The following is a 17,763-nucleotide window of genomic DNA, read 5'->3' as shown; positions in this document are numbered from 1 at the left end:
TTGCTCACTTTTATAAAAATCCCTGTTAGGCTTCAAACACCGTCTCAAAACAGATTTGTATGAACTGAAGCTAAAACCCAGGAAGGGCACAATAATAGCTTGTAATGGTGGATGCGTTGTTTTATTGTGGCAACGATTAGGCACGTTAGCGAGTATGAGCCAAGTAAGTCCTGCTGGCTGGCGGGGTCGGGCGCGGGAGCCTCGGCGGGCAGCGGCCACGCACCCTTCCTCCCCGCTTCTTTTCCACTCTCTCCCTACGGCGGGAAAAGGGGCAGCAGACACGACCCAACGCGGCCTCATGCCCGACGGCCGCAGCCCTTCCCCCGCCGCCCGTTGTCGCAACGCCACAAACGCTCGCTCCTCCACACGCCAGCCCCGCGGGGGGCCGCAGCGGAGCCGCGGGGGCTGCCGCCAGATGAACGCCGAGACCAAAAACACGCCCCCGGGGCGGCTGGCGGGGGGAGGCCGGCTGGAAGCCCCGACCCCAGCCGAGGGGAGAGTGCGGCGGGGGGGGCGGCGGGTCCCTCACCGGGGAGCTGCCGGCGGGGCTCTCCCCGACCCCCGCTGCGGGCAGCTCCCGGCGGCTGCCGGGGCCCCCGCGGCCGCCCGCGGGGCGTGTCCCGGGCGGCCCCGCTCCGCCCCAGCCCCGCGGCAGCGGCCGGGGCAGGGCCGGGCCGGGAGCCGGGGAGCGGCGGGCAGCGCCATGGGGCTGGAGACGGAGAAGGCGGACACCCGCATCTTCATGGACGACGACAACTTCCCGCGGAGCGGCGGCCCGGCGCTGTCGGAGGCGGAGAAGTGCGCGGAGGACGGGCCGGACCGCGACCCCCGGGGGCTGAACGCCCACCTCCAGGTGCCCGGCGGCCGGTGGCGGTGGGGCCCGGGCCCAGGCCCGGCGGGAGCCGCGGGGCGGGCGGGGCCGGGGCCCTCGGGGCGGGGGGGGCGGCGGGAGGGGGTGCCCGGCCGCCTGGCCCCAGCCCCGCGTAACGGCGGAGCCGCTTCTCGTTCCAGCTGGGCTTCGAGGATGTGATCGCGGAGCCCGAGCTCACCCACTCCTTCGACAAAGTCTGGATCTGCAGCCACGCTCTCTTTGAGCTCAGCAAGTACCTGATCTACAAGCTCCTGACCCTGGTGCTCGCCATCCCGCTGGCCCTGGTCGTGGGGATCGTCTTCGCGGTCCTTAGCTGTCTGCACATCTGGTACGTGCGTTTCGCTGCTGGTCGGTGCGTGGGCTCTGCAGGCTGCCCGGCGGGACGCTCCCCTCGCAGCGCTAGTGCCTAAGTGTTGGTCACCGCCTCTGCAACCGGTAGTCAGATCAACTTGCTACTTTATTTTTAAAAGGAGAGAAAGGAAAACAATGTTTTCTCTGTGATTCAGTTCCCCACCTTGCTTTTACCAGCGGGTCGGTTGTGTCTGTGTAAGCTCTTTGGGGCAGAGAGTCTGTTTTGCCATTTGCATGGCACCTACCGCAATGCATTCCGGCCTCGGCTGGCTTCTCTAGTAATAATAATGATTGCTTGTGGTTTGTTTTTTTTTAAACTGGTTGTTAAGTTGTTAAAATGTGTGTATTTGAAATGAAAGACCTGGGCAGAAGTCTTACTTACACCTGACGCCTTCTCAGTACAGTTACCTCTCTCATTTTTTTCCTCACAGACTGAAGAAAGCTTTTGAGGGCCCAGCTCACTCTTTTTTTGCTACTTGCCACAAAATCTACTACTGTTGTTGCCTTGCATCTGGTACATGGCCATCTCTAGGTACCGTGCCCCAGAGTGCTTCCACCTAAGCAAAGAGCCCCTGCTGAGCTCAGGAAAGATGCATCTGGCCATGGTCCAGGTTCACAGGCAAATACAGTAGCCCTCCAAGTCGCAGCAAACCTGGTGTACTTCAAACAGTATGTACTGGGAAAATATCAGGGAAGAGTACCTTGAGAGCAGCAAGGCAGATGACTGTGGAGAAGGAAGACAGGCAGGGAAAAGAATAAGGATGAGGAAAGAACTGGGAATCCAGCAGGCTGCAGCGGAAGGCATAAATGCAGATTATCATCATCATTCCTGGAAACTAGGATTTTCTGCATACGTGGGTTTTGGGCAGTCTCATTTGACTCGAGTAACACTGGAAACATGATGAAGTTGTTAAGGAAAACAAAATATAATCCAGAAACTGGGAAACAAGTTCAAAGCAATAAGAATACATTGGTTGACTGAACCTGTGGCTGCAATATTTTGGGCACAGATTTCAGTTTTCAAAAGTAGAATGGAAGTTTGGGTTGACAACATTGTCATGAGATGCTTCAAAAACTGGTTTACTTGAATTTTGGAGCATAAAGTTTGCATAATATCTAAAGGAGTCGCAGTGTAGTTTAGAGCTCCCTACCTGCTATTCCCCAAATTACGATGATCATTGTAGGGTGCGCCCCGACTTTTAGGTCTGTCAGCCGTCAGTGTGCTGTACTGTACCATGTTACTGCAAAAGGGTTTGGTGGCATATAGATTTCCAGTAGTGGAATATCTATGGAAGAATTCATTGATGCCCAATTTATTAAGATTCTAACAAGTTTTTGTACCTCAGAATGATCTTGTGCCTGGGTTTCACAGCATGGATATCTAGGCATGGGTTTCGCTAAACCAGGACTCAGAGGTCAGTTTCTATTTATTGAAGTAGTCCCTAGTGACTCTCTCAGGAACTTAGGGTTCTCAGTACATCTGAAATAGGATTGTCTGAATGTGACACTTGAATTTGAAAAGTTTCCCTTGACTTTCTGTGAACACACATACTTCCCCAACAACTAATTTTCCTTCCCTGTGTTCATTGTCAATACAGAAGTGATCATTCATTTTGATCTTCCTTGCATCTGGGATGGGTGTGAAAGAATCACGTAACTCGGTAGTGCTCTCTGCAACCCCTTGGACCCCATCCAGTGCTACAATGCAAAGCCAGCACTGTCTCTTCTTCCAACAGCCACAAGCTGGATTTGTTTCAACACAAAGGTGGAACATGCTAAGTTAACTTCTCTGCAGCTTTCCATGTTCCAGATTTCTTGGGAGTAAGTTCAGTGTTTCTGCATTTGAGAGGGTAGCATAGGAGCCACAGATATCAGAGGCATTAGTCAGTGGAGGCATAGGGACCCTGAACACATGGTACTGGCTCCCATTGGGTCTGAAAAAAATAGTAACTCCTTGTTTTGTGGGTGAGAGGAAGGGAATTCCATTATAACTCTGTCTTCATCTGTTGAAATGTCATGGGAAAACCCTGGGCACGCTCTCCCACAGAGCTGCCTGCAGGAGGGCTTATCAGAGTCTCTGTGCCTCACTTTCATTGCCCAAACTAGTGAGATTATGGTGTTGGTCTGTCATAGGGGAGCCTTTCCCAAGGCTAAATTTTAAGGTGTTTCAACAACTTTTGGAAGTGCTCAGGCACAAAGCTCTGTTGATTATCACACATGTTGTTGCAGCTTTGTCAGCATGCTAAAAATCCACAAAAGTCTGACGCGGCATTCCTCATGAATCAAGGGCATCTCGTGAGTTGCACCCCTCATACCTGATTGTAGATGTTGTCTTCCACCAGCAGAAAGATTGCTAAAGGAGGAAGCAAACATGTGAGACTTCATGGAAAGGAAAAAGAAAGCTGAATAAGAAGTATGTAACAATACACTTTAATTTTCATTTTAGCCAACAAAGAAGGAACAGTTTCTGGTTCTGTTCTCAAACTAGCTGCTTGAGCTGGAGTCCAGATTTATACCACCTGGTAAAAGGTACTTTTGGGCTGAAACTGTGCCAGCTAGCAGGTTGGTGACCTACATATAAGCTAGTTCAAGGAAGGCTACTTCTTCACATTTCTTCTCCCTTACTGATGGCTGTCATTCTCACCACAGATTGCAGAAGTTGTCAAGACTGAGTTTTAACATCTTTCAGTGAATATCTGAGCAAGCTTTTAAACACATCCTTAGGCTGAGGCTGTTAATGTTACTGATTTTTGAACGTGAACAGAGCACTACTGATTTTCCAGGCAGCACATGCAAAATCGTGATCTTTATTATAGAACGGGGACTGATCCTTGTTCCAAGCCACATGTATGCCACCTTTTGGAAATTAACACTTGAATCTCATGTATGCTTTGTTATAGTCTTGTCTGAATAGTGTTCTGGTATGTTGTGTCTTTATGTTGAGAATCAGTGCTTCATTTGAGGATCCAGAACTTGGGTCTTGGGTCTGAGACGGGCTCTAAAGCAAAAGGACTCGGCCAGCTTTATGCTTTTGTCATCAGCCGGAGCAGTAGGTACTCAGGGCTCCTCTTGGCTTGAACTTCCATTCACAGCGCAAGATGTAGCCAGGGACTTACAGGCAGAGAAGTAGATGGAGACACGCATCATCTCTTACCACTTTCTCCACAATTCCATTTGTACAACTTATTGCTATCATACTCAAGACCCAAACCATCTCCCGACTGGATGTCTGAAATAAAAAGAAATTACAGTACAGCTATGCCATGAAGACCCACCTTATGATCTGCTGTTGCCTTCATGCCTCTTCATTCATGTCCAGTATATATCCCTTGACTTCTGAAGAGGAAGTAGGTAGATATTGTCTTGCTTCCTTTTTGGTTTTATCTTTTCCAGTCTGTCCAGGACCTGGCATATATAATGTTTGGTGTTAATGCACTTCGTATACTATGTATGGATCCTGGAGGACTTGGGTGGTTGTCTCTTGGCTCACTTATAAATATCCCAAGGGTTAATGAGAGTCTACGTGAACCTCTGCAAGTGCTAGCTCATATTTAGCCATCCATTCACAATGCTTGCTTGTATTGTAGAGCCACACAAGACCTCTAATTAAAGTCATAATGTAGTGCATGTGCAAACTTGGCATTAGGTAATTTATCCACTGGGTGGTACAGTATTTGAAAAATAGCATTAAGACATGTCTGAGGTTCCATTCTGAGTAACTTCATAAGATGCGATTCTTCTCTTTGAAGCAGGTATCTGAATTAGTAGTGAATCATTCCTCCAAACACATTGCTCAAGTCTGTGAAAAGTTGAGCTGCTTCCTAAGAAACTGAAAATGCCGTTACGAGTGAGAATTACATTTCCAATGCCATTTCCAAGAGGCATTTGTTTCTTGACAATGTTCCCTCAGGGATTAGCAGAAAAAAAGTAATGTGAGCAAAAGGTTGATGGGTATGTCATGCCTTGAACAGACAGAAAAGAATACAGGATAGGATGGAACAAACAGGGTAATTTGCTCTTTTCAGTTCAACAGTTCCCAAATGAGGTCATTCCTCCTATTTAGGGAAAGGATGGGTGTTTTATGATATATATGCATAGTGAGATTCAATAAGAGGTCATAAAGGTAGTTGAAATACCTAGCCTATGCTTCAGCTTAGATACCAAATTCAGCATAGCTTTGATTTTCTTCCCAGTGCTGTACCAAGTGGTAACACTAGTAGTACCAATATTGCACTAGATGTTGATATGCCGACTTTACTTCTACTGTTAGACATTACTCAAGCAAGCAGTTACTGACTCTGTGAACAGAAGTGCAGGCTGGGGTAAACCCACAGCATTGTGAGTCAAGGATGTATATGCTAATGTTTATTTGGCAGGTCACAAAAACAAATACATAGCTTCTAATGGCACTTGGTTATTTATTTTTTAAGTGTGCCTGGTCACTCTGCAGAAGGCACGTCACACCCACTGATGATTTGGAAATGCCGCACAGTAGGATAACATATCCTATACAGAACAGGATGCATACTTATATACATGTAGATGCATATGTAGACACAGTCATCTATTTTAAAAGTTAGAAAATACTTTTTAGTGTAAAGGGTTTGGGTGTAAAGGATTTTCTTCTCTGAGGAAAGGTTGTCTAAGTAGTGAGTAATTGTTGTCTAAGTAGACTGACTTTTATTTTTAAATTGAAAGTTACTTATATTAATTAGCTTTGGTTGCCAGCATGTTTCACATATCCTCCTATGGATATATATACATGTTGTTTTTCACATATATTTACCATAAAATTGGACAGCAACTGTTAAAATATTATAAAGCATTGCCAAAACATTTTTTTTATTTATTGTATTCAACATTATCAAAAGATGATGAGTTCTGGTACTGCGTGAATGACTTCTACAGCAGTTGCAAGTAGTATAATCACTGCTTTTCCAGCCTTTCCTAATGACATCCTGGTGATTGACTACATCTTTCCGTGAAACTTTTGCCTAGTGTGATATTTGTTTAGTTTGTATGTTGTGTGATCCAATTGACAGAGCGACCTGTAGAAACGTAGGCTTTTCTGCTTCTCTGCAATTCAATTAGATTAAAAAAAAAATGCAGGGCAAATTAATTTTAGATGGCAGGAGCAGTGACAGAGCCTTTATAAACTAACTGAAATGGAAATGAGGTGAAGTCAACACAATCTGAGTAGCCATTTCTGGTGTTTTCCCTGTGTTGCTTGGAGAAATACCAATTTTTTTTTTCCTTTGCGTTACTGATGTTTATCAGCTGTATTCTAACAGGTGAAGCCCTAATTTTATTCTCTAGAAACTGCCTATTCTATATGCAGTGATACTATAAGTGGTTTTAAAACGCATAGTTTAGAGGGTTCACTTTAAAACTAGAGACACATTATTCCAGTAACGCTCACAGTTCTATATGGTGTGTATATTGCTAGCTGTTTCTGCAGAGACAAAAGAAGAGAAGGTTTCAGAAAAACTATTCTTGTTTAAATCCATCTGAGTTAGCTTAAAGTGCAGCATAGACATGCTAGTGTATGGCTTGCATTGTATGATAAAGCTGAGAATCCAGTTAGATAAACACTGAAAATAATTCATTTTGACTCTTACATTTCTAAGCTTCAACTTTTTTAAAATGTGCCAGGGTTTTTTTCTACTTTGTTATTCTGAGAGGTGCTGATTGGAAATACACAATACTTACATATTTTTTCCAGACCTATGATGAAATAGTAGATTAAATATTTCCTATCGTTCCAACCAAAGTCAATGAGAGTTCTGCAGTGGAGTTATGTGGATGCAAGACTGGGATGTCCTCCATCATAATCAACTTAAATTTTGATGCAACAGCAAAGCAGAACAGAGTTTATTATCTTTATCAAGAGAATCTATATCTTCTTCTACCTAATTTAGGAAATAAATGTGTTATATATGGCACAGAGGTTTTTTAAAACCTTGCTGTAGTACCACTTCAGTATTAAATAAATTATTTATACATTTAATTTGTCTGCACCCAAGTAAGAACATCCAGCTTAGTGAAATGACCAGGGGTTTTGGGCAGTGAATGATTAAGAACGGAGAATAACTTAAAATAGTGTGATCAGTTATCACGTATCCACTGGCCCTCAGGAGCTGCCCATATACGCACTTCTGGCTCGCCTCCGTCGTTAGTATGCTTGGCTTAAGCCACCACCAATGACATTGCTTTGGAATTGGGACATATGGAGAACATCCCCAGATGCTTGCCAGTGCTCGGGAGATGAAAGCACAGTACTTTCAAGTGCACACCCTGAATGAATAAAAAGATCTTTCCCCTGACCAGGAGTTTTGACTTCATTCTATGTTAGTTTCTCACCCACAAATGAAAAACTTTACAGGAAGAGCAAGATCCCATTTTTCTGAGGTTTAGCTTGTCTCTGTACTGTAGTAACCCACCATAACCAGATACTGCTTTACTGTTCCTGTTTTATTGTAGCAGCATGTAACAGCGGCGTTAGATTGGTAGCAATGAGACGCCAATGGCGATGTGCATGTGTGCCTGTGCACGTGTGTGTGTGAGAGAGGGAGACGGATAAAAGGAATGCCCGAAGAGGCAGCAGAGCAAGAACAGATCGCAAAGAGCACTGTTCCCAGTCAATCAAACCGGGGAATGTGGTGTTTCTGTCAAGGCACACATTCAGATATGACCACAGCGTAAATGAATCCTTAGGGGGCGACCCTGCTCATCAGCCACAGCGGGGTGGCAGCAGGGTTGCAGCATATCACGTACTCCAGCCCTTCCAGCAGCAGGGAGAGAACAGCAGAAGTTCACCCCTGTAAAAGGCTTGTCCAAAAATTAGCTCAGCTTTACCAATTAGGAAGGAAAGACACGAGGAAAAGAAAAGTGGTGTCTCTGGTGCCGTCTTGCACACCAGTGATCCTGCCCAGAGGACTACATGCATCACGGTGCTTCTGTATATGCAGGTGTGAGGCTGGGAGTGAACAAAATTCTTGGAGAATGAGTGCGAGAGTGTAAAATCAACTTATTTAGAGATCTAGAGTTATAAAATCACTTCCTATTCCGTAAGATCTCACACTTGTGTTTGGTTATCCTGATTTCCCCATGCTGTAGCAGCAGCAATCTTCATATCTTCCATTTTCTCTTTTACAGGATTGTGGTGCCATTCGTGAAAACCTGTCTCATGGTCTTGCCTTCAGTGCAAACTATATGGAAGAGCCTGACAGATGTTTTCGTCGTACCGTTCTTTCACAGCGTAGGCCGATGCTTTGCCATGGTTAATATACGCCTGGACCAAGAGTAAACGTCAGGGATGCAACACTGCTGTAATTGTAGCTGGTGTTTTACCTCTTTGCTAACCGAACATACAGGCACTCAGCATTCATTCCAAACTGTTAAATTACAATGGCTGGTTTAAGTGGGAACATGCTATTTTTTCTAAAACTCATTTATTGGCAGGGAGATCAGTTTAAGAATAAGTAGGCAGTTTTCGTAGCTTACTATTTTAACAGCAAACGCAGAGTATGTTGGCAACACTTTATTTTAATGGTACGTCGATTGCTAGATTCCAGGAGAATTCTTGTCGAGATTTAACAGCCACCACAGTGATAATGATTGGCATTATTACTATAAATATTTAAATAGGCTGTGATACCTTAGGTGAAACTGATCTCTAGGGTTTTCCATTGACTTTACTGCAAGGCCGCCAGGGATCAGTTTTAGCCCTCTATATACAGAATGATCAATTCAGTCCTTTTTTATCAGCAGTTGAAATGAATGTGACTCATTGCATAAGCATACAGAGAAAGGAACTGTTGTGTAATTCTCCGATACTGGGGAGGAAAAGCTCCCTGGAAGTTTATCCCTTAAAATAAGGTGTTAGCTAATGATTTGCAACATCAGCTAATCTGTATATTTTATTTAATGAGAGGTTAACTTTGCTGTATATTTTGTACCTTTGTAAATGGCACTTGATCAGTTTTCTTTGAAGCATTATTTCTATAGTATTTGAATTCTAACCAACTTACTAGGCAGCATGAGTGAAACACTGCAAAAAATTACTTACGATAACTCAAAGTTCAGTTTCTAAATTATGCAGATTTCTAAGTGTTGCTGTGCAATTCTAGTATATTCATTATATATGGTTGCGTGTGAAAGCAAAGATTATAAGTGTTTTCATACAAGACTATGCAAGAGAGAAATATCTGTTTATGAGAAATGTTTTTTATTAAAAATGGGGTGTAGTAAATGCAGCCCTCTCTATTTCTGTGTATTATCTGTGTGAACATTGTGATATTTAAAATGATAGACACTATGCTGGCACTTTAACGAGGTAGCAAGCTCTTAGAGAAGGCAAGTGAGTGAAATTGGTAGCCTTGTCTAATTCTCCTCACCTATTGACTTGACTCTCCATGTTGCTTATTTGCTACTTTAAAGCCTAACCCATAAAAAAGCCCTTCTTCCTTCTGCACCTAATACGGCTTTGTAAACCAGAACAACAGAACGGATGCAGAGGTACATTAAAATTACATTAGCCTTCTGATGGGCTTATGCTGCTGTTTTCTTTAAATATAGACGATAAGTTGCAATTGTAAAATGTTTGTATGACTTAGAATGTTATTTTCTAAAATGATATCACAGATTCCTTAGCAAACGAGATATATAATAAAATAATAAAACGTCAGCTTTTTCCTATTTTCAACTTCATTTCTTCACGTTTTTTGATTCTTTAAAAAGCTCTTAAAATACCAAACAGCATAGAATACTATGCAGTTCTTCCAAAATATGGGAGAGGAAAAAGAAATGGATGAGCATCAATACAGTTCCACTATTACCAACTGCATTTAAGTTATATTAGAAAATGATGTATCTCTGTGTAATTAAGCCCATACAGAATGATTGCTTTCTCTGAAGCAGGTTTCTCGGTGCGGAATTTTGGCTACATTCAAAAGAATGCTTAATTCTTTCTACGGGCGCATGCTTTATTTACAGATGAGCTGCCAAATTTTCCTTTTCTTGCTTATTGGCCTACAGAAGCTAGCTGGCACTGTGTATTCTTTGTACATCGAGAACATCTTTGTACGTTAAAAATATTTTTACCATTTGTGCCATTTAGAGAGGGATTCATATAGCTTTTCAAAACTGGACCTTAATGATTAGTGCCCATAGAAACTTCTCTGGAGTTCTGTTCTTCTGCAAGATGTCAGCTTGCTGTTCAGATGTGCCCTTCAAGATACCTTTCTTATGTTAAAAATGGAAATACCTCTTTTGAAAATAAAAATTGGTCAGGCTAGGCTTGAATTCTTTTGAGAGTTATTTTCTTTTACAACATCCAAGGATTTTTACGAAGATATTTTCCACAGAAACGTATGCCCTTAATGAATTAATTTAAAAAAAAAAAAAAAGAAAGAAATCAATCGGTACTAGTCCTTGTGTCTAAAAGGAGCCCTATAAAAGCCTAAGCTTTGAGAGAGCTCAGGTCTGGATCCAAACATTGAGAATGAGGCCATTCCCTAGAGAAAAAGGTATCATTTTAGGTCATGCACTCCTGGATATATGCATTCTTAGATAGCTTAATGAAGTCATCCGGCTCTAGCTACCACAGACAATCAAGTAGAATCGTTTGGTTTGTTTTTATTTTGAATTAGACTTGTCATTAATTAATTCTTTTGACCATTTCTCTAACTGTTACAAGACTCAAGTGAGCTTATAATTAAGTAATTAAAGCTGTTAGTTTCTTACATATTTTACAGCAGTATCTTCCTCTGGAACAGATGTCCTTTTACTATAAGAAAATACCAAATGGACTGTTAGGCTTAGGGTAAAATATTAGTTTTAGATACAAATGCGCTTACTTCATCCATGAAAGTAGTGGAAGGAAGCATGAGTATATACAGCTTCTTCGATACTTAGGTGTGAATCTGCCCCAGGCAGCTCTGGCTGGCAAGTATTCTCTGGGTTTTATGAATTTGACAGTTCTGACAGATATCCCGAAGCTCTGCCACAGCTGATACTGTCAGTAGCTGACCGCACTGTTGGACAACAGGGACTGAATGGACACGGGCACTGAACCATGATCTTCAATGCAGGGGTAGGTTCCTTAAGTTTGTGTCCAATTTGTTTGAAATGTGGACAAAGCATCCCAGCCGACCCCTTAACAGCAACTTACAAATGAGAACTGAGACAAGAAGGGAGTCCAGAAACTTAGTCTCACTGTCTGCAAGAGAGGTAGGAAAATTTACACCTGATTCAGGTCATCTACTTTGATGCATCTTCTTCTGACCTATCGAATGGGGAAAATGTTGCTGCTTTTAGCAAGAGTAGACTTTATATCATCATGGTAGAGTTATGAGGATAAATAAAAGTGTGAGATGTTCCAATTCTATTACCGCAGACCTTAAATTTATAATCATGATATATAATCAGATTCCGTTCTGTCACGCAAAATATTTCAGCATCTTGTTTTTCATTAAGATCACAACTAACCTACAGAACTAACTGCAGATTTGTGTTTATGGAGTTTCTTCTTTTAATTCACAAAGAAATTTAACCTGCTTCCTTATGAGAGCTATTTGATAAAATCCTTCTAATCTGACTCTAGAACTTTCGTATCTTATCTTTCCCCACCCTTCTTGCTCACCATAAAAACAGGAATAAATTCTTAACAGAAACTTTGACGTATTAGTAAATGAGGAGCCTTTTCCCACCTATCCAAAAAGCTCACTTAGGCATACACTGACTGAAAAGTTCAGAACAACCCTGCAGCTCCGGGACCTCAGGCCACACACTCATATTTAGTGGAAGCCAAAGAATGGTAAGTCCATTATTTTTACAGGGTGTGATTGTTCCCCCACCTGCAGAGATAAAACTATTGCTGTTAGTCTGTATTAACTCTATTTTAAAAATACATGCAGAAATACATGGGTTTTTTTAAAGAAAATGCAAACGGAACAAGGTCAAACACCAGACACACTACCAGCATTGTCTGTTAGTACACTGCGCTCATGAAAATTAGAGCCGAAGACCTCCAGTGAGTATACTGAACCAGCAGTTATGCATTAAAAACTGAGGTGCTTTCTTCATGCAGCGATTTACAACTGAGAGGAGAATTAATAAAGGCTAATTTTAGCCTAGTGACACTAATCTTCCAAAAAGAAAATGTCTTCTGTAGAGGCAATTCAGAGGAGCTAAGATAGGTTCCTGTTCTGAATCATCCTCCAGAGAAGACTCTGCACTGATTAATGCAAAATGTTTGGCTTGGCTCCTTTCCTCTGCTTCATAAAAAGTTATGTTTGCTGCAGAAATTGGTCAGGCCTATGGAAGCATCTAGAGCTTCATGAAAGTAGTGGGGTAGGTTCTTCTCTTCACGCTTCTCTCATAACTTGAGGCCAGGAGTGAGTGTCACCTGTGTTAGGTGTTAGGTTCTGTTTGGCTTCCCCCTCCAAATGCAAGCAGGAGAAAGAAGGACCCCTTCACTGAATCAAATCCTACTTTAGACACCTAAATGGAATAAAATGTAGAGAATCACACTTTTATTTCAAACTTTGAGAAAGATTTTCTATTTTTCCAACTGCCTCAGTTTAATATGAGCTGCTTTTCCACCCCATGTACCCACCTCACCTTGCTTTTTACTTCACACTATGGCAGCTATCACAATGCTACAACTATAAGCTAGGACTGGCCATGAAACACTTAGGTAGCAAAGCTCAGTGGCAAAAAGTCCCATCCTGTGTAAGCCTCAAGGAGTGGGTGTATGTCCCATTGAGCCTAGTTCTCACAATCTGATATTTCTGTAAGACACCTGAACAGTTAATAATGTGCTACAGCTGGCAGACTGGTACAGAACAGTGTTGACATTGATCAGCATTCATGGTCCAGTTCAGTATTTGTCAAGGAATTTGATATTGAAAAGGTTTGAGAAAAGAGTGACTTGATTTGCACAAGGTCTGGCAGAATTAAAGCTTTCAACCTATTTGCGTCTCCAGCCAAGATGGTTACAAGCTATCTTCACAGAATCATAGAGTCATAGAATGGCTTAGGTTGGAAGGCACCTATAGAGGCCGTCTACTCCAACCTCCCTGCAGTGAGCAGGGACATCTTCAACTACATCAGGTTGCTCTGAGCCCCGTCCAACCTCACCTTGAATGTTTCTAGGGATGGGGACTCCACAACCTCTCTGGGCAACCTGTGCCAGTGCTTCACCACTCTCATAGTAAAAATTTTTTTCTTATATCCAGTCTAAATCTACCCTCCGTCAGTATAAAACCATTAACCCTTGTCCTGTCACAACAGCCCTTGCTAATGAGATTGCCCCCATCTTTCCTATAGTCCGCTTTTAAGTACTGAAAGGCTGCAATAAGGTCTCCCTGCAGCCTTCTCTTCTCCAGGCTGAACCACCCCAACTCTCTCAGCCTGTCCTCATAGCAGAGGTGCTCCAGCCCTCAGATCATTTTTGTGGGCCTCCTCTGGACCTGCTCTAACAGTTCCATGTCCTTCCTGTGCTGAGGGCTCCAGAGCTGGATGCAGCACCCCAGGTGGGTTCTCACCAGAGCAGAGCAGAGGGGCAGAATCACCTCCCTCAACCTGCTGGTCACGCTTCTTTTGATGCAGCCCAGGATATGGTCCAGCTTTTTGTCCACCAGTACCCCCAAGTCCTTCTCATTAGGGCTGCTCTCAATCCCTTCATCCCCCAGCCTGTACTGATATTGGGGGTTGCCCCGACCCAGGTGCAGGACCTTGGACTTGGCCTTGTTGAACTTCATGATGTTCTCACAGGTCCACCTCTCCAGCTTGTCGAGGTCTCTCTGGATGACATCCCGTCCTTCTGGCATGTCAGCTGCACTGCTCAGCTTGGTGGCTTGGTGTCACCTGCAAACTTGCTGAGGGTGCACTTGATCCCACTATCTATGTCATTGATGAAGATATTAAACAGTACTTGTCCAAGTACGGAGCCTTGAGGGACACCACTCATCAGTCACTGGCCTCCATCTGGACATTGATCCACTGACCACTACCCTCTGGATGTGACCATCCAACCAATTCCTTATCCACCAAACAGTCCACCCATCATATCCATATCGCTTCAGTTTAGAGAGGAGGATGCTGTGGGGGACTGTGTCAAAGGCCTTACAGAAGTCCAGATGACATCTGTAGCTCTTCGCTTGTCAACTGATGTAGTCGCTCCATCATAGAAGGTCAGGCAGGACTTGCCCTTGGTGAAGCCATGATGGCTGCTTCAGATCAGCTCCCTTTCCTCCATGTGCCTTAGCATAGCTTCTAGGAGGATCTCTTCCATGATCTTCCCAGGCACAGAGGTGAGGCTGACAGGACCATAGTTCCCTAGGTCCTCTTTTCTACCCTTTTTAAAGATGGTCACAATGTTTCCCTTCTTCCAGTCCCCAGGGACTTCACCTGGCTGCCATGACTTTTCAAATATCATGGAGAGTGGCTTGGCAACTACCTCAGCCAATTCCCTCAGGACTCTGATCTTGATCAAGACCTACAGGGACTAGCTATAATAAAAGAAGTACACACCTACCGCAGGACTGAGATGACAGTCAGGCATTTAAATCCAAAATTGTTATCCCTGCCCAGCTGCCACCCAACCAGGAACATGTCTAAACTCATAAGGCACCTCCCTTTCGCTAAACCTCCCCTCAGTACCTACAGTTTTACTTTGGTCATGCCCAGAACTGCCCTTGTTTGAGCAACTTGGCATCTCACTCGCATCTAAGCCCAGTCAAAATTGGAAAAGAAGGAAAGAGATTGCCTTGGACCCCTCAAAATTCACTGCACATCAGCAGAATAGGGCATTTCCCAAAATACACTTTCCTAGGGGTGAGTCCAAATGCATTAGCACACCTCAGACAGGCAAAAATTGATTTGGGGTCTCTCAAGTGTTAGATTATTTCTTCTAGCCCTCAGGCTATTGTGAAATGTGTTATGGCAGCAGTGCTTCCATATAAAAGAAAATCACTCCTAGCTAGAGGTTGTGAGAAAGAAGGAATGTGAGGGGATCTCACCACCTCTCCTGGTATAATTACTGCTTTGATGCAAGGAACAGGCCAAATAACAAACACATACAGGAAAGTGTGGTCCTATACACTGGTGGCGAAGGGCACCCATCTCAGTGGAAAAGTTCTGATCCAGTGAATTATAATTTAAAATACAGAAATTCTCCAGAGACTGGGGACAGGATGACTGCTATGAATCCTCCAGAACTATAAGCCTGTAAATCAGGGAATGAGCAAAACATTGCCCTGCATGTTAAACCCATCCCAATGCTTGTTATCATGCAGCAGGGTGAGGACAGTAGCGTGGTTGATAAAAGCTCACTACCAGCAGGTCTGGGAACTCAGGCTTTCATCCAGCAAAACATCCAAAAATGCACATAAAAGGATGCATTTAAGCAGTTGAACAGAAGACACTAAAAAAGCAATGATTTTTCTCTCCTAAGCCTCAGGTTTTTAAGTCCTCTGCGTAAGGCAGGCTGCTTGCTGGCAGCCTCTGTTCTCTGAAAGCCTCGCTGCTGTTCAAACTATACCTAAAGAACACAGTTTCCCAGGGCTGATTCTGATCTTGCTGACATTGGAATATATCAGTATTGCTAATACCATAACTGGAATAATTACACAAGTTTAAAAAAAATGAGGGGGGGGGGAAGGAGGAGTGGCGGGAGGGGGAGTGTTTGGTACCAGACAAAGACACTCAGTGAGCAGTCTTGCACATTCAGTTCAGTTTCATGACTCATTTTCTGACACTTTTTTGAGGAATTTTGTCCAATCCGTTTTTTTTTTTTTTTTTTTTGCACTGGCTTCTGGGAAAAATGTTTCTTACCCATACCAAAACCTTTCCTCTTCTCAAAACAGGAACAACAGCTCATACCTTGCACAGACTTTGCTCCATGTTTAGAGAAAGTTCTCAGTTAAGGTAATCCTGAGGTTTCGAAGTTCAGTTAAATCAAGACTCTGGAGCACAGAAACCTTTGTAAAATTATGTATGAAATACCTAAGGCTGGTATTATGAAGAAGTAGTGAGGTCTCCAGCCAAAGTAACATATATTACTGTTCAGCAGCTGACCTGGGCTACCAAAGATGCAGCAAAGCTCAGTGAGAAGACAGTTTGGGTGGCGTTTCAAAAGCCAGCTTGAGTGCCTACAACCCCTGGCAATTTTAGGCCACTTCTGGGTAACTCATTCATAATAAATGAGAGGGGACCATAACCTCTGCACTTTCAGAAGATTCCTGCAAGCCTTTACCAGGGCTCTTCCAGCAGATCTATACTCTTCTATGTACGTAATGGGAGCTCTTTGCAGAACTCCTGCTCCCGTCTATGCCAAGTATCCGGGTGTTAAGTTTTGTGAGCATTTCTCAGACAGCAGTGCCAGTGGCAATGGGCCACGGCCCTACTCCTATCCGTCTCTGCAGATGTCACTTCCTCACTCTTACAACTTGGTTGTGCCCATGCCATTTTCTCTGTAGGCTGTCTTCTTGGTATTTAAGTTTAAGTGAGCACTTCTAAGGTTCATCAGATGTGATGGTTCATTTCAGCTATATGAGCAGCCTATTATGGGATTCATCTCATGAAGTTAATAAATTCTGCCAGCTTCTAATATTCTTCTAGCTGCAGTAGTGTTGCGTGATTCAGGAATTTCTTTTAAAAGGGGCTGTGGTTCTGCAGAAATTACTCCAGGATCAATTCAGCATTTCAGATTAACAAATATAAGCCTTTTTTTGTAGCCAGCGTTGAGATATGCAGTAATACCGAATGATGGGTCAAAATATTCTGATTTATGTGCAGGACGCTGACTAACTGAAAAACTTTACTAAGCATGAAAGCAAAGAACTGTCTTGTGGATTTTTTACAGATGGGTTGAAAAAAGAGACTATGTCCTTCACCCATTTGACCCTATGCACATACTGAAATGCTTGGACAGCTGAAGGTATTTTAATGATGGCCTAAGTGAATTATTGCATCAATAAAAAAGTTACTTTTAAAAATCACAACTAACCTGGAAAATTGGAAAACATCCATCCAAAGCATTTGTTCTAAAGTTTATGAGCAATATAAACTCTTAAAGAAAGTTCACTGCTAACTGATGACCATATCAGTAATACGAGTCCGTGTGGACCGCATTTTCAACAGGTGCAGTCATTTACATCTGTGGCGCCTACATCCATCTTAGCCACTGGTTTTTTCGAGGTCATTTCTCTTTTGAATTGCCAAAGCCAAATACACCGCAGTTAAGAATTTTCTACTTCTGTTGCTGCAATTCCGTGCTAAATAATATAACACTAAGGTCACTATTTTTCTGTTGATGTTACAAATCTTTCACCGTGGTCTGACTTCCTAACAGAAAACTGATGGCTGCAAAACACAAAAACAAACAAACAAACAAGCAAAACCACCAAACCAAAGGCAAAATACAGCTTGTGAAAGCTCGTGTTTATAAACATAGATGTATAGTGCCATTGCAACCCTAACCTGAACCATCTTCAATACAGTGATGAATCCTTACAGCTTTTACACCAACATATAGC

The 17,763-nt window shown here is 43.1% G+C and overlaps 1 protein-coding gene and 1 long non-coding RNA gene across 3 annotated transcripts in view; one reads left to right on the top strand and one right to left on the bottom strand.

The window, feature by feature from the left end:
* Positions 1-612: 612 nt before the first annotated feature.
* Positions 613-9,926, top strand: CAV2 (caveolin 2). 2 transcript variants are annotated; one of them, XM_064447008.1, is made up of 4 exons: positions 613-853; positions 1,012-1,199; positions 3,565-3,635; positions 8,378-8,499. In XM_064447008.1, the coding sequence occupies exons 1-3, from the start codon at positions 704-706 to the stop codon at positions 3,626-3,628; spliced, it is 402 nt and encodes a 133-aa protein (XP_064303078.1). In that variant the 5' UTR covers positions 613-703; the 3' UTR covers positions 3,629-3,635; positions 8,378-8,499. The 2 variants fall into 2 exon arrangements, with proteins under 2 accessions (XP_064303078.1, XP_064303069.1); XM_064446999.1 differs by lacking the exon at positions 3,565-3,635 and having other exon boundaries at positions 626-853; positions 8,378-9,926.
* Positions 1,950-17,763, bottom strand: part of LOC135312565 (uncharacterized) — a 17,521-nt gene continuing 1,707 nt past the window's right edge. The window contains exons 2-3 of the long non-coding RNA XR_010372173.1: positions 4,498-4,627; positions 1,950-3,575 (exon numbers count right to left, since the gene is read on the bottom strand). This is a non-coding gene — a long non-coding RNA (uncharacterized LOC135312565). The remainder of the gene's footprint in view (positions 3,576-4,497; positions 4,628-17,763) is intronic.

Source organism: Phalacrocorax carbo, chromosome 1, assembly GCF_963921805.1.
Source record: "Phalacrocorax carbo chromosome 1, bPhaCar2.1, whole genome shotgun sequence".
Taxonomy (NCBI): domain Eukaryota; kingdom Metazoa; phylum Chordata; class Aves; order Suliformes; family Phalacrocoracidae; genus Phalacrocorax; species Phalacrocorax carbo.
Note: the sequence above shows the minus strand (reverse complement) of the source record. Positions and strands in the feature narration are given on the sequence as shown.

Coding starts and splice junctions, on each gene's coding strand:
- CAV2 (XM_064446999.1), top strand. CDS start 704: ATGGGGCTGGAGACGGAGAAGGCGGACACCCGCATCTTCATGGACGAC. Junction 854..1,011: donor GGCTGAACGCCCACCTCCAG/GTGCCCGGCGGC, acceptor TTCTCGTTCCAG/CTGGGCTTCGAGGATGTGAT. Junction 1,200..8,377: donor CTTAGCTGTCTGCACATCTG/GTACGTGCGTTT, acceptor TCTCTTTTACAG/GATTGTGGTGCCATTCGTGA.